Consider the following 16,842-nt stretch of genomic DNA (forward strand, 5'->3'; position numbering starts at 1 on the left):
AAATCCAGTGTCCTCTTAACTCACAACTTTGCCTGCTGGCTTTCCCTATTCTGAGGAAGCTGGCAGAGAAAATTTCAGATGGTGATTACATGATTGCAGGGCACTTGGCAATTGGTTGTAAATGCAAACAGGTTGGCAAGTGCCCAAAATGCAGTCATGTGACCAGGGGCACCCACAGTGTAACATTTTACAGTGGCTAGTAAAGTCCCCATTCTGAGGCTATAGTGGTTGCAAATGGTGATTAAATAACTGGCTATATAAGTTAAAGACTACCTGTAATGTCTTTTAGGTTTGACATAAATGTTAAATCCTAAAGCCTGAATTTTTTAAAAAAGAGTGTCATCAAATTTTTATTATCAAATTTATGTGCCCACTTCATAGCGCTTTACAGCACTCTCTGAACAGTTTACAAAAGTCAGCATATTGCCTCCAACAATCTGGGTACTCATTTTCCTGACCTCGAAAGGATGGAAGATTGAGTCAACCTTGAGCCTGTCAAGATCGAACTATCAGTGGGCAGAGTTAACCTGCAATATTGCTCTTTAACGACTGCACCACCAATGTTCCTCGATATGAAACTTCACAAAAAATATGAATTTAGTGAGTTTTTTTAGAAATTGTGTTATTTTTATAGGGCCCAATCACACTTTTTACTGTTCAGCTTCATTACAAATTGTATTTGTTGGAGAGGGGCATTACTCTCATTCTTGATGACTTTCCCTCCTTGTGGAACAGGAAGGCGGAGTCTAGCCTCTAATTCAATGCCATTGTTTATTCAGAGACAGCAAGAATTGCCCTAGGAACTTACATTATGTGGAAGAAATACGGTATATGAAAGGAACTTGGCTTGAGACAGTTATGTAGCAATTTGTGCTGGTAATGCTGTGGAGTAGCATGTTGTGGTGTGTTTTAGTTGAAAAACCTGTGATATACATTTATGCAAGTCATGAAATTCCAAGGGCTAAAATGCATTTCAGACAAGATACAAATCTTAATCTTTTTTTTGTACTTAATGGAAATTATGTTGACATAGTGAAAATATTGCTTTTGAAGTATGCTTGGGTGTTTTTCTATGAAGATACAAATTATAGTTAAATGTCTAAGTACAAAGAATGAAAATATGGTAATGATCAAATACACCTACTTATGAGTGAGTACAAAGATACAAATCTGTTTAATTTCAAATGAGTTTTTGCTGTTAAGTTAGTGATTGCAATCACTGACTTGTTTAATTTTGTTTTAGTTTCTGAGTAGTAGTAAGAAGATCTGGAAGTTTAAAGTCTTTCTCCAATAAACCTGGTGCCTCTTTCAATTAGTGTGGGGTACACTAGAGTGAGGGAATTAGGATTCATTTGACTTTATAAGTTTTAATAATGTAGTCAGTGAGCATGAGTTCTGTAGCCCTTTTCTTTATACAAGAGTTAGTTTTTGTTGTCTGAACAAGGATCTGTTAAAAGCCAAATGATTGTCTAATAAAAGAATAATTTTTTTGACTATACTGTAGTGAATTAAGATGTTGACTTCATATGGAGACCTGGCAGGATGTGGTGCAGTTGGATCCACATCATCAACTAGTTATTAGTTACGTGAGTGAGAGGGGTGTTGCAATAGTTAATAAGGAAGCTATCTCTCTGCACCAGGTGTTGTTCAAATTGGTGTTGGCACATTCATGTTTAGCTATTTTGAGAGATGCCATTTAGGATCTCATAGCTTCCAAGGGCTTTTCTTGGACTATTTTGGAACCCACCCATGAGGCACGTCATAATCTTGAACTGATTTCTTTCCTATTATGTATAGGGACCCCACAGGATTGACCACTATCTCTTTAGTTCTGGAATGTGCTATAGGGTGAGGGCCAAATAAGGAAATTGGTAGTTTCTGTTGAATTGTAGGCTGTGGGGAATATTTTCTTCAAACTGGCTGACCACCTGGGTCTTGATAAGAAATTATAAAATCTTCCAGGTGGTTGTTACTATGCTGCCCAGTGTCCCTAGTTCATGTTAGAACATGTAGCATTTAAAGTTACTCATAGCAGTTGTAGACACTGAAATATGGCAAGCAACTTGAGTGAATGTAGAGCAAGTCTAGAGAAAATTCCTCGCAGAAACATTGAGACGTTATCATCAGGCCTTTACTCTTGCAATCAGGAGAAAAAGCAATATATTTCTTCCCTGTCATCCAGGAAATTTAGGAAAGTGGCCCAACATCTAATAGTTTTTAGGACAATGATCTGAATTCATTTGAGTTCCACTGAGAGCAGTTTATGTGTTTCTTTGCAGATGAAGCACTCAAATTTGCACAAAGTTTGATGTTGCTTTCAACAAAACAGTTTCCTACTATTTGTCTCAATCAGTGTCGTTATTTACCCTATGAGAAAGTGGAAAATGTTCTTTGTGCTGTTACTTAGACCCACTTTAAAGGAAGCTGTTTGAGAATCTAAGTTTATTGGACTTGGCCAATTTGTAAAGCAAATGGGCATTAAATCAGTATTCTGTGTCTGTGTTAATGGATTAAACAGTGACCATGCAACTTGATGGAGTGTTTTGGCTTGACACTTTCTAGGCAAGTTAGATCTGGATTTGACATCTTTGGTCATAATCTGGATTGGAAAGAAATAAAATGTGGTTATTTCTGGCTGTTTTGAGACTTTTGATACCATTGATCACAGTACTTGATCAGTGGGAATTCTTTCTTTCTGGACACATCCACAAAGTGATGTCAGGTTCTGCTATTTTGGAGAAGAAATTCCTTTTTTTTAGAGTATAATTTTTATTAAGTATTTTAATTGCAGTAGTAAAAACTAGTACAAACTAAATATTCAGAAAGGAAGGAAAGAAAAGAAAATGCAGAAGAAAAAAGAAAAAAGATTAGAAATAATCTAATAAAGAAAATATATAAAGATGTGACTTCCAAGTTTCATTACAAGTATAAATAAATTTAATATTTCTTCACCCCTATACAATTAAACAGATATCTCTTCCTCCCATTTCTCATTCCTTATCTATAAGCAAATCTATAAAATATTTGTTTCACATAAATCAGTCTTACATTCCTTCTTTTATATTTCACTCTTGGTTTATAATTCAATAAAATGTTGCAGGATTTTATGTCTTTTTAGTTCTTTGTCCCATCACACAGATGTCTTGAAGGCTTTAATAAGACTCTCTTGTAAATCCAGTAAGAAAACATTTTTTTCCGGATCATTTGTTTATCAAATACAAATGGTTTGTCATTTGTATTTCCCTTTTTAATTTTTAAAACCTTGCCAGTTTTGGATAAGGATAATAGTAAGTTATCCTTTTTGAAATCATTTCTTAGCTTGTCATTTGTAGTTCCACATTCTTGTCAGATAAAATTTGTTTGCATCTATCATTCCTTTATTAAAATCTTTTTAACAATCTAGCCATAGTAGCAGACATTATTACTGACAGTGTTGATATTGTAGTTATGAACTTGTGGCTTAATTCCATATGGTTAATGTACTAGAAGTTATTGGAAAACCATCAAGGAGAATTCAAGATTAAATCAAAAGAACAACTAATAGCAGAAGGATATAATTGCCAATGATTTTCCCATTTATGGTTATCAGAAAGATTCAAAGAGGACAAAAAAGATATAAGGAGCAAAATAAGATAGAATTTGAACCAAAATTGTGCACCAATGATAAATATGGAATTGCTAAAATATATAAATTGTTCTCCAAATTTAAAACAGGAGGAACAGGTAAATTGTTTGATAAAGTGGACTAAGAATTTGGGTTATAATATGCAGATGGATCAATGAAAAAATATGTAGTTAAAAGGGTGAAATTTACATTCTTATGATCTTATAGAGAATTTTTTAAAAAAGATGTATGGTTATTACATGATACCAGAAATTGTCTAAAACATGTAAATTTCTTTAAAGACTTCATTGTTATAGACCAGACATGTCAAACTCACAACGTCACATGACATCGCGCAACTTATCGGGACGGTTTTGCCATTGCCGGCAATGGGATGGGTGTGGCTTCTGGATGATGTGTCCGGCCCGTGGGCCGGCAGTTTGACATCCCTGTTATAGACCTAAGCTACTTATAAGATTGCCAGGTCCTATGCAGAATATTCTCAGATAACAAATAGGATTCTTTTCTGTCAAATGGCATATATTTGTGTTAAAATAGTGTTTGTTGTCAGGCTTTCTGGAAATTTTGATAAATCAGAACTATATAACATTTATACATTTTTTCAGCTTATACTGGTAGGGGAAGTATGCAAAGTCAGTAATACTCTGAGCTGCTCAAATGCCTCCTGTATGCTTGCATTTGAACAATTAGTAGTTATTTTCTGTATAGGGTTTGTTTATTTATTTATAAGTAACATTTATAGGCTAACATTCAAAGGACTTTGAGCAGTGAACAGTTTAAAAATATTGAATTGATTATAAAAACAAAGGTGATAACAGAATCTGGTCCACTTTTGAATGTGATTTTTCTTCTAGTGGCTGCCCCCCACCCCAAAGTGGTCCCATTCTGTTCAAATTTCAAAGAGCGATAATGATAAGAGAAAGTTTGTGAGCCCTTTGTAGTTCTCTCATCAGTATATCTTCGACAGATGGATGACAGAATTCTGACCCCTTTACATAATTAATTTCCAACATGCTGTTGACTTGTAGAGAATAAAAATAGGGAGAACTTATCGTGATTGAAGAAAACGGATTCTGTGCCATCGAGCAGCTGTTTTCACTGAGTGCTCATTAATGGACCAAGTGCTGTACTATATTCTGTCTTAAGCCTCTACTGTTAGACATTGTTATAAATGCTTTTGATTCCATTTTTTAAAAAAATCAGAAGACCCAAAGCTGGATGGAATCAACACTTATGCATTTGTGCAAAGAAATACATATGAGAAATATGCAGATATGCATAATAAAGGATGAAGGAGTGTGGCTTGGTGACAGTAAATAAGGAAAAGATCTAAGAATCTTAAAAGAAATTGCAGGAAATTTAATTTTTAACTAAACTCTGGGAGAGATATCCTTAGGATAAGAGTTGTTTGAACAAGTGAAAGGACAGCAGCATGCAATCAAGACCGGGATGGACACCTGTATATTCCAGTCTTATTTTTTTAAAAATGAAATTTATATTCTAGATGGCAGTAATTGGCAGTGTGCATGTCTTGTTTATAGCTAACATTATGTACCTTTTCAATGTTGTCACTAATTGAATATATTTTTATTTTAAGTTTTACCTGTGTTTGTTACTTTATATAATAGTTTTAGATCAGCGTCATTTCAGAGCACTTTATATATTGTTCTGTATTTTTAACACATTTCTCAACTTGATAATAGTACCAGAAATTATTTGAACACTTATACATTAATATTCTCTCTATAACAATTCTGGAAAAATACTTGTGACTTTATGTGACAATGATAAGTTTTCCAAGCCTGTTCTATGATTTGGCCAAGCACTCAACCAGTGATCTGTTCTGTTGTTTTTAAACTTAATGTTCCTTACATGTTTTTTTAATTCTGCACAGTGTTTAATATAACTGTCTAATATAACAATGTGTATGTGTCATACATGGAGCAATACTAGCAGGCAGAACGCAGGCTGGATGGCTGTGTTGTAAAGATACACATTTTCAAGTAATGCTTAATGATTGATATAGGCTCTTTTTTCCCTTCACATCTGTCTACTCCTTGTTGCTGATGTATGTAAACATTTTAACACTTCTGTTTATTCACAATAATTAGTTGCTAGACATTTAGAAAGAATACAGATTTTATAATTTGTGATTTTGTTTTGCTGTTATTCCTTTGATTTTTATAAACAATATTAGTCCTGTAATTTAGTTAACAATTTTATTCCCCCCCAAATAATAAGTTATGTTGGTTAATTATAGCAAAAATTGAATAGCGTGTGTAAAAATGAATCCTTTATTACAGATTATGAGCCAAAAATATCTTAGTAATTTATTTTTCTATATGACTTTTTCCTTTTTTAAAGAGTATTCTTTGCATAGACATGTGCAGGCACAACTGTTAATGATGTATCAGTTTAGGTACCATGCTGTATGTATGCTAATAGAAGGATACTACTGACTTTCTTTTTTTCAGGTTTGAATTGAAAGGTATTCATTGTTTCTTGAAATAAAATCAATCTGTTTTCAGATTCTTTAGCAGTTATGGATGGAATTTGTGGAGTGGTGAAAGTTATGAAATTTTACATTGCTGAGGGGGCAGATCTGACATGCTGTTAAAAGCATTTTTTCACGGAAGCAGACAAATGGTAGCCAGTCAGCTAGAAAGGCAGTTAATGTGATTGATTATAGCACACAGTACTATGGATGTGCATGCATCTAAGATATAAATCTGAATTTGCTGAGCTTCACAGTAGGGTGCTGACTTGTTTGATTTTTGTGGAAGTCTGAAGACAGAAACATTCCATTTTACTTTTGGCATCCATGATAATGGATTACTATTGGTTTGTTGCACTACACTAGCTACTGCTCAAGAAATGGTATTTCACCAACTTTCTTCTAATGAGTCATGACTTACTGAAACATGCTTCATGGTGTTTTATCAACTCGTAAAACATCTCATAGTAACTTTATACAACTACCATCAGTCTTCAACCTTCCATTTCTAGGAAGGGTTCGGAAAGCGGTGAGATGCCAATCATAGAACATCCACAAAGAAGTGGAACATTTGGATCTTTTATCAGAGTTCAGGCATGGGATAGAAAGAGCTTTGGTTGCACAGTGGATAACCTATGTAGACTTGGATGGGAGAAGTGCACCTGTCCTGTTTCTTTTAGATACTAAAAGATACTAAAATGTGATCTTTAGAAGCATTGATCATGGTAACCTTTTAGACCAACTTGTTGGGGAGTTGGAGATTGAAGGCACTTTCTGCAGGGATTCTACTCCTTCCTCAATAGAAAGTTCCCATCAGTGGGAGTAGGAGAGGAGAGGTTGGCTTTGAAGGCTGCTTCCTTGTTGGATGCAAGAGGAGGCAGTCCTCATTTCCTCCTGTTTAATATATACATGAAGCCATTGGAATGGTTACCTGGCAGTTCAGGGTTTGGTTCGATCACTTTGCTACTTGATAAATTATTAATCTGGGCCAAAGTGGTGTTGTTGTTGGCCTTGCTTTCGTATCTGGATGCTGAGGTTGTGGATTGGATAGAACAGGCTAACATTCAATCCTAGCAAGAAAGATTTACTGTTTGTCCATTTTAAGGTTTCTTGGTGGGTCCAATGGTATCTTTGGATAGATAAGCATTATCCCTGAAACAGAAAGTCCATGATTCCAGAGTCTTCTTGAAACAGTTGGCAGAAGCTGTGGGCAGAGGGGCCTTTTTCTTTACCTCAACTAGCATGCCAATTGCAACTCCACCTGGGATGAGACAACTTTGCTACAATGACTCATGCCTTTATTATCAGCCACCTGGATTATTGCAACACAATCCACATGGAGATTCCTTTAAAGATCACTTGGAAGCCTGACTTGCAAGCGTTTCATGTAACGTTTTGCAAACTATTGCTATAAAAGAAAGCAAGAGTTCATTGTGCCATTCTTTTTTATTTTGTGGGCTTAATGTAGATATCTGGGTGATAATTAAGTAAAGAATATTGCTTTGGAATAAAGAGAAAAAATGAAATCAATTTTGCTGTATCCAGAAATCTAGAAATGCATGTTAAGGAAGAAGTCTCTTTGTATGAGTCAAGTTTTTCATTTTGCTAATCATATTCTTGAATGTGTGTCTGCTTTAAAAAACTCAAATTGGTGCAACTTGGCTTCCAGTCAACCTTTTCAAGTACTCCCTTCCATCAACAAATATGTCACTAGTGCTAGCATTTTTGTAATGTGGGTGTTATCAGATGGTAGATAAGACCATCACTCATAGCAATTTATGGCTTTCAAGATTTAACAGATTATGCAAAATTGTAATGCAGCACAGATTACCATGACAACTGTGATAAAAGAACTCAAAATGGTACGTGCTGACAAACCACATGGGATGGTGTACAAACTGTTTCCAATTGCTAGAAACGAGGTAATGCAGAATAAAAGGATTACACTCTGAATACTTCACAGATTAAGTCTAAAGTGGAAATAATTTTTTTAGGACCCAGACTAAATAGTTCTGTCTGAGACACATTCACTAAAACCCAGAAACCTAACTGCTTGTATTGAGCTTATGTTTGGAGTTGCAAATTCAAAAACAGAATTTGGACTGTAGTATCTTGTGTGGCATGAATTAATTTAGTGACCTGGCCAACTTATTGAAGATGAAAAATAACTTGTTATATTCTAAGAAAAAAGATACCAGGAAAAATCTTGCATTTTGGGTTAAAAACAGTGGATGTGCTATGGGTATGTTACATTATAATGCCTAAATATGTCTGTTAGTAATATGGTTTTTCTTCTAGAAATACTGGTTTGTATCTCTTTATTTGTGTCTTTATATTTTAAAAATAACGTCAAATCTTCAAGTTGAATTACACTTCTGATGGGCGTTTCTCAGACTGTAGAAGGTTGATGTGCTTACAGTGGCATGTATCCCAACAAAGCATTGAGATGAATATAAGACTATGATAATCTGAAGCAATTCTATGGTAGCTTATAAAGGAACTTCGAGAGACAGATGATCACATAGATAATCTGCTTTTCTATCTTCTGTTTCCCATTGCTTGGGTTTAGACCTTACTAAATATTATATCCAGTTCTATTTGTCATATATATAAGAACCCATATCCTTACTTGTGATTTGAAATAATAGAAACAAATTGTTGTTCTCCTACCACGTTTCTTTCAGATACATTATTGGCTGAAATTGTATTTGAGTTAAAATATTTTCAACATGAAATGCTTTGCTGAAGAGAGTACACTTTTAATTTTTGTGCAGTATCTAGATTTCATAAAAAACCATGAAAATTTATAGCCCAATAAAAATATATTTACAATACAATACGTATATTGTAGTCTTCGTCTGACAATAACTCATTCATTTGCGTTGGTTGATCCGTTTCTCACTTCACTTTCGTATTTATTAAAAGAGGCCTGAGTACGTGTATCTCAAGTACTTAGATTTCTTTAAAAATAATTTTGGACTGTATAGTTTTTGGAGAAGCTATCTTGCAAATAATTCATTTGTAATTCCATAATCTTTAAGAAAAGGCTAATATAATATATTCTGTTCTTATCTTTCCGTTTTTTACTTCTGTATGCTATTCCCATTTCTTTTCTTTCTTTTTTCTTCTTTAAAAGGGAAAGTATTATTTCTGATCTAATAACAGAATGATCATTATGCAATGGAAGACTCCGCATCCAGTTTCTGTTTGATTGATGATTATGTGCAATACAGATAGATTTTCTCCCATGATGATCTGTCCCTAACCTGGTCTTTCAAGTGTGCACTCATTGCTAATAGAATGGATTGTAGCTGATCTCTTTTTTGCTTTTGTTACATTTTTCTCAGCATTAGAGCCTTTCCAGAGAGCTAGATCTTTGCATATGTGTCCTAATTAATTTGAACCTGTGTCTATCAAGTTAGATGATAATCTCAAATTCCATTTCATAGATACATTTCGTAGATACATTTCCAAAAGAAGTTGTTACTGAATAGGAAGAAAAAAAACTGCAGGATCAATTAAAAAATCTACTTCAGATTCTGTTTTCAGCAGTGTCTATCTGCATATTCTGAAAATAGCCTCACAAGGTTCATAGGGCCAGACTAGGCATATTTTATGGAATATTCTCCATCTGCAAGTGTGAAATGTCCACATTCTGCAGGCATTTTGAAAATTAGATAATTCCAGAAGGCATTCAGCAGCTAATTTCTGTTGTCTTTCATTAGTTATATATAATTTTTAGTACTTTGTTCTTTTAATTTATTGCAGATTGTACAGGCTCTATCTGGCCTGCAGAAGAGAAATAAATAATGATAAATATATGTGTTTCAATATCAACATCTTTTTGAAGGAAGTGGCAAAAGTTTTTTTGCTAAGAGTTAAGAATAAATTGATGGCATATAATCCAATTTTTAATGGTATTTATGATTCCCTTTAAGCTGAAATTCATGTCTTGTAGTAAGTTTGAATACTAGAAGTTGTGAGTGAACATTATAAAATTATAAAATATCTCTGCTTGGTTTTGGAAGAGTCCTTCTGTTTCAATATATCTGGAAATGGACATAACTCATGCTATACGACTACAATTGAGCCCAAAATTTATGTTGCTAAGTGAGACATTCATTAAGTGAGTTTTGCCCCATTTTATGACTCTTCCTGCCACAGTTGTTAAGTGAATCAATGCAATTGTTAAGTTAGTAACCTGGTTGTTAAGTGAATCTGGCTTTCCATTGATTTTGCTTGTCAGAAGGTTGTAAAAGTTGATCACATGACGCTGGGACATTGCAACCATCATAATACATATGAACCAATTGCCAAGTGTCTGAATTTTGATCACATGACCATGGGGATGCTGCAGCAGTCATACGTGTGAAAAACGGTCATAGGTTACTTTTTTCAGTGCTGTTGTAACTTTGAATGGTCACTAAATGTACTGTTGTAAGTCGAAGACTACCTGTACTCATGTAGGTGTTCCAGTCTTCTAGCCCATTGCTTGCTGTGAAATTCTGGGAATTTAAGTCCTCAGATCTTAAAATTGCAAAGGTTGAGAAACACTACTCTAGAGTAGGGGTCCCCAACCACAGTCCATGACTAGTACCGGGCCCCAGCATGCCAGCAACCGGTCCACACAAATAGATAAAACCTAAGTGCTAAATTGTCAAGAGCATATTTAAAATAACATCTTTTTTTAGTTTTATACATTTTCCATGCTTTTTTAATTGCAAGAGTTATTGTGTGGCCCCAAATCTGCATTACTCTTCCAGATTTTCAACTTTTGAAGTGACTGTTGTACAGCTGCATTCCAGAATATTAGAGCATTCGGTCAAGTAAGACCAGTTTAGAGCAAGGCAGGGGAGCGTCATTGAAATATCTTGTTAGCTGATACTTCGTGTTAAGCTCTTTTAGTTTTCAGGCAACTAAAATAGCAGTTCTAACTTATATTAATATAATTTTGGGAAATATAATGAATCTTTCATTCCTCATAAACAGTTAAAGAAAAAATTGTTATGAACTGTGATTTTATATCCTTTTTTTCGCAGAGCTAATCTATGTGGTTTAGAGAGGCATCCATGCATTAATATCTGCTTTTTTTCTCTTATTATATTACAGAACTTCTAATGAAGATTTTTTTTATTGTCTGAGCACCAGTAACCAAGTTTTCTGATATTGAAGCTGTCTGGATCCAACATGTAGCAGATAACTACTATGCCGCCATACTTCTAGACCACATTTTGTCTTTTAAACCTCCTTGTATATCAACAGTGAATGAATTATCTTTATTCCTCTTTTGGATTTTGTTAACTAAAATTCAAGTTGGATTTCAAGTGGTATTAATTAAACTGAGGAACAATGAGTAGTAGTCTTGGAAAAGAAAAAGATTGCAAAGAGAAGGATCCTAAAGTGTCTTCAGCAAAAGAAAGGGAGAAAGAGGCCAAGGCCTCTGGTGGATTTGGGAAAGAAAGTAAAGATAGAGAATCTAAGACCAAAGGAAAGGAAACCAAAGATGGGAAGAAGGACTCCAGTGGTGCACAGCCAGGCGTGGCTTTTTCAGTAGACAACACAATAAAACGGCCCAATCCAGCTCCCGGGGCCCGTAAAAAGTCCAGTAATGCTGAGGTGATCAAAGAGCTAAACAAATGCCGGGAAGAAAATTCAGTACGTTTGGACTTGGCTAAGAGGTCTATACATCTGCTCCCATCATCTATCAAAGAGTTAACCCAGTTGACGGAACTTTATTTATATGGAAATAAGTTACAGTCACTACCTGCTGAGGTAGGCTGTCTTGTGAATCTGGAAACTTTGGCCTTAAGTGAGAACTCACTCACCAGCCTTCCGGACTCTCTTGGTAACTTGAAACAGCTTCGCATGGTTGATCTACGGCATAACAAATTGAGAGAGATTCCTTCTGTGGTGTATAGGCTAACTTCCCTTACTACACTTTATCTGCGCTTTAATCGTATCACTTCAGTGGAAAAGGATATCAAGAACTTGTCCAATCTCACCATGCTAAGCATACGGGAAAACAAAATCAAACAACTGCCTGCAGAAATTGGTAAGAACTTCTTAAAATCCTGTATGAAATGCTTATTTCCATCTACATTGGTATTATCGTATGTCTGCTAATGATGAGCAAATCTTCTAACAATTAAAACATATTGATATTAATTAAGCCTTGGTGGCACAGTGGTTGAAATGCAGCATTGCAGGCTAACTCTGCCCACAGTCTGGAGTTCACCCTGATGGGGCTCGAGGTTGACTCAGCCTTCCATCCTTATGAGGTTGGTAAAATGAGGACCTAGATTGTTGGGGGCAATATGCTGACATTATAAACCTCTCAGAGAGTGCTGTAAACCACTGTGGAGTGGTATATAAGTCTAAATGCTATTGCTGTTAATACAGAAAAGTATTAAGGGGCTTAATATTGTTGGACCCAGATTGTTGGGGGCAATTAAGCTGACTTTGTAATAATGCCGCTTGGAGGGGGTGTGAAAGCCCTAATAAGCAGGCATATACATAGAATGAAGGCTACTGCTAAGCTTGTAAGCCGCCCTGAGTCTTCGGAGAAGGGCGGGATATAAATGGAATTAAAATAAAAAAACATAAATAAAAAAATAATATACTCAAAATTTCATTTATAATGAATGGTAATTTTTAACCACTGTCTCATGGATTTGTTTCACTTGAAATAATACATAAAAAGATATCTGACTCTAGGGGGCAGTGCTCATCTCTGTTTCTTGGCCAAGAGAGCCAGCCATTGTCCATAGACATTTCTGTGGTCATGTGGCCATCATGATTATACACTGATGTGCACAGAACGCTATTACCTTCCCACCAAAGTGGTACCTATTTATCTACTTGCTTTTACATGCTTTCGAACTGCTAGCTGAGCAGATGCTGGGGAATTAACAGGAACTCACCCTGTTGAACCTGTCAGCTGTCAGCTTTCCAGTTGACAAGCTCAGTGTCTTTAACCGCTGAGCCATTGTGTCCCCCTATGATGCATATTCGTTTTTTAAAATTTGATTTTGAAGCTGATGTTTACTTCAGAATTGAATGACATGAATTAAAACTCCGGGATTCTCTTGGGATTTGTCTCATTGCCATCTATGAAGTTCCTTTTGAAAATAATTATTTCTTTAGCTCTGAAGTCAGCAATGCTATGCTTTTAAACATAAGTCTGTTCTTACACATATCTTTAGCCCTCAGGTGATCTATCTTGCCCTGTTTACAATTTTTAAAAAAATACTTGCAATGGATTTGTTTCAAAGAGCTACTATGATTTCTAGTCATGCCATCTTAACTTTGCACAATGTGTTTGGGCGTAGAGTGGAAATCGTGAAAGATTTAGAAGCACCAGGGGAAAAAAGTGTGCTGAGGCAGGGTACAGTTTGGGAAAAGACTGCAGTGTACTAAGAAAATCTTATCTAGGAAGGAGGAGAAGAGAAATATTTCATAGAGGTAGAATATTTGGCTGAGAATGAAAGAAACCATTCTTAGAAACTATAACATATTCTTACTGTACGAGCCAACTGTATGTGAGATCAGTTACAAATCTTGAGATTTGTCATTTTGCTGCTGCCATCGGGAAAATAGATTTCATATTATCTAGCTTACTGTACTTCTTAACATATTTGATAGCATAGAATAGATAGCATAATTTTCTCTTCTCTGTATAGTTTGGAGAATAGTTTAAAATGAACAATAGATTACAATAAAAATTGTAAAAATGGAGAAAAATTCCCTCATAAGATCTAATGTTTTCCATATCTGTGTATGAAATTTTCTGTTACATTGAAGCAGCAAAAATGAAGAGTGGGATAGAAAAATGATAAATGATAGTGAGTAGCAGACTAAGCATGAAAAAATAAAAAAAAGAACTATAGGTGTATGTCTGACCAAATTCAAGGCTTTTTTTTAAAGTTGAAATATTGCTTCAGGTTTAGTTTGAGTATTTTTTTATAAGGCAAAGGCAGACACCTTGTAATAAATTTTTGCTAGAAGCATTTTTTCTGCAATTGATTTTTTACTATAAAACTACATAGTTGTATTATTTAATATTATCCTGTATATGTCTAGATGTCCTCAAAGGATTCTGAACTTGCATAATTTCTCAGTTCAAAAGTTAAAGTTGTACAGCAAAACAATCTAATTTTATATGCCTAAGTTGTTAATGCCAAGGGAAATTATGTTTCAGTTGGGACTCATGGGTTCCAATGATGTATGTGCTGCCTCCTGAACACAGACACGACAGCATAGGAATAATGAAGTGTTACTGGGCTTGCTCTTTATTATCAGGAACAGCAAATTAATATAATAGCTGATACTTCATACATTTGAGGCAAAGAATACTATGTTAAAAGCTTGGGGACTGTAAAAGTATTTCTGCTAGTCTCTAAGCCTAGTATGTAAAATGCAAAAATTGTTTCTGTTTTTTCCAGTCATTGTTGTGAAACTAATGCACTTGGCGTAATTCCTAATGGTTTTCTATCTACTTCAAGTTTCTGTTCACTTCTTTTGCTTCTTGAAAAGCCTTGTGAAACAGTCTTTATCTTCCCCGTATGATTTAGTGCAAGTTTTATCATGATATAAGGGACATTAAAGGTCAGTCTGCTTAAAAATAAAAAAAAATAAGAAAAACAGACCAAGTTAACAGTCAAGCCAAGACTGTTGGCTATTTTGTATATTGTTTATGATGTTTTGAATTACAGAGGTACAGAGGTACAGAGAAGAGCAACAAAGATGATTAGGGGGCTGGAGGCTAAAACATATAGGGAACGGTTGCTGGAATTGGGTATGTGTAGTTTAATGAAGAGAAGGGTGAGGGGTGACATGATAGCAGTGTTCCAATATCTCAGGGGCTACCACAAAGAAGAGGGAGCCAAGCTATTCTCCAAAGCACCTGAAAGCAGGACAAGAAGCAACGGATGGAAACTAGTCAAGGAGAGAAGCAACCTAGAACTAAGGTGAAACTTCCTGACAGTTAGAACAATTAACCAGTGGAACAACCTGCCTCCAGAGGTGGTGAATGCTCCAACACTGGAGGTTTTTAAGAAGAGACTGGACAGCCATTTGCCTGAAATGGTATAAGGTTTGCTGCCTTAGCAGGGGGTTGGACTAGATGACCTCCAAAGTCCCTTCCAACTTTTTTAAATAATAATAATAATAATAATAATTAATAATAATAATTATTATTATTATTATTTTCCATCAAATAAATTGTTGCAAGAAGAAAATCTGTCTGAAAAGTGGATTTGTGAAGGGTGGATGTGAGAAAATGGGCACCACGAGAAAAGAAAAAGGAGAAAGTAAATTGAGGGAAAATAATAGTGACATGGAAGAGATTTCAGATTCCAGAGTTCACTTTCTATGATTTCAGCTTTCACTCAGCTTTGATTCATGGGTGGATCACTCATTAGACTTAGTGTTCACTTTGGAACAGATGGTGCATGATCTGAAAATGAGGAACCAGTATAATTAGTCCTTTGCCATAGGGGTCAAATTGCACATTATTTTCATTCCTGACTTGGCTTATCCTGGGCATCTGATGGATTCCAGCTTAATTGCTGAATTGTCCTGCTAGGTACAGTTCTTACGGGTTTTCTGCAGAACAATTTTTTTAAAAAAAGGCTAAATTATCAGGTATTGGCAAGTGATTATTAATTTTCTTGTTTGATAGCTGACACCAGGCTTCTTCTGTCTGTTTATTTTATTGATGCTCAGTATAGCTGAATATAAATTAGTCTGCATAATTTCTAATTATGTAATTTGCTTGGACTCTCTTGGTTGGATATCTTTTTAAGAATACTTTTTGGAACTATCTAAATTTTTCAAGTGTTCCTGCAGAAGAAAAGAATACTGGAAATGCTTCTTTTTCAAATACTATTGTCTTAGTTGTTTTTTTTTAAATCCTAAATGATAAAAATTACATAATAAAATAAAATACAATATTAATACTTAACAATAAAATAAGGCAGTATCTATTGGTTTTGTTAGGCTGTTAATGTGAATTACTTTAATTTTTAAAATTATACATTGAAAAGTGGAATATAAGTTGCACAAATGACAGCATTTATCTAACCCAATATTCCCCCTTACCACAAATTATTTTATAGAAATGTTAATATTTTTGTTTACTGCTTCCTCGTTATTACAAGAATTTGTGAAATACAACTCTTTTCCTACAAAATTTTTCTGTAGTAGAGTTTTAACACTCAGTTGAAGCATTTGGGTTCAAACAACAACATGTTGCATTGGATTTTTAAAAAGAAATTCTAGTAATTCCTAATTATTTTATTTAATTCTAATAAAAATGAGCAAGAAAAAATACAATGGAATGGGATGTAAAAAGAGAGTAATAACATTCAAGAACGTTAAAAATTGGTATTACTTGATATATGTGTCTTTATAGTGTTTGTATGTTCTTAATCTTTGCCATAATCCTTTGTAATCCATCAGATGACAATATTAAATGCTTTTATTTATTTATTTAAATATTGGGGAAAAAACTTCCATCCTGTTTTATGATAAAATGTCAAATTATGTGACTTTGTTCATTGTCAGGTGAGTTGTGTAACCTCATAACGCTGGATGTAGCCCACAATCAGCTTGAACATCTTCCAAAAGAGATTGGCAATTGCATACAGATCACCAAACTTGATCTACAGCACAATGAACTTTTGGACCTTCCAGACACTATAGGTAAGTAAAAATTTGGTTCACT

At 34.7% G+C, this 16,842-nt stretch overlaps 1 protein-coding gene across 3 annotated transcripts in view; it reads left to right on the plus strand.

Moving 5' to 3' along the window:
• SHOC2 (SHOC2 leucine rich repeat scaffold protein) overlaps positions 1-16,842 on the plus strand; it is a 55,271-nt gene that overhangs the window by 20,883 nt on the left and 17,546 nt on the right. For all 3 annotated transcript variants that reach the window (XM_083363800.1, XM_083363801.1, XM_083363802.1), the window contains exons 2-3: positions 11,229-12,171; positions 16,683-16,820. In XM_083363800.1, the coding sequence (XP_083219926.1) occupies positions 11,469-12,171; positions 16,683-16,820 (841 nt within the window). In that variant the 5' untranslated portion in view covers positions 11,229-11,468. The remainder of the gene's footprint in view (positions 1-11,228; positions 12,172-16,682; positions 16,821-16,842) is intronic.

This window comes from Vipera ursinii, assembly GCF_947247035.1.
Source record: "Vipera ursinii genome assembly, chromosome: 5".
NCBI classification, from domain to species: Eukaryota; Metazoa; Chordata; class Lepidosauria; order Squamata; family Viperidae; genus Vipera; species Vipera ursinii.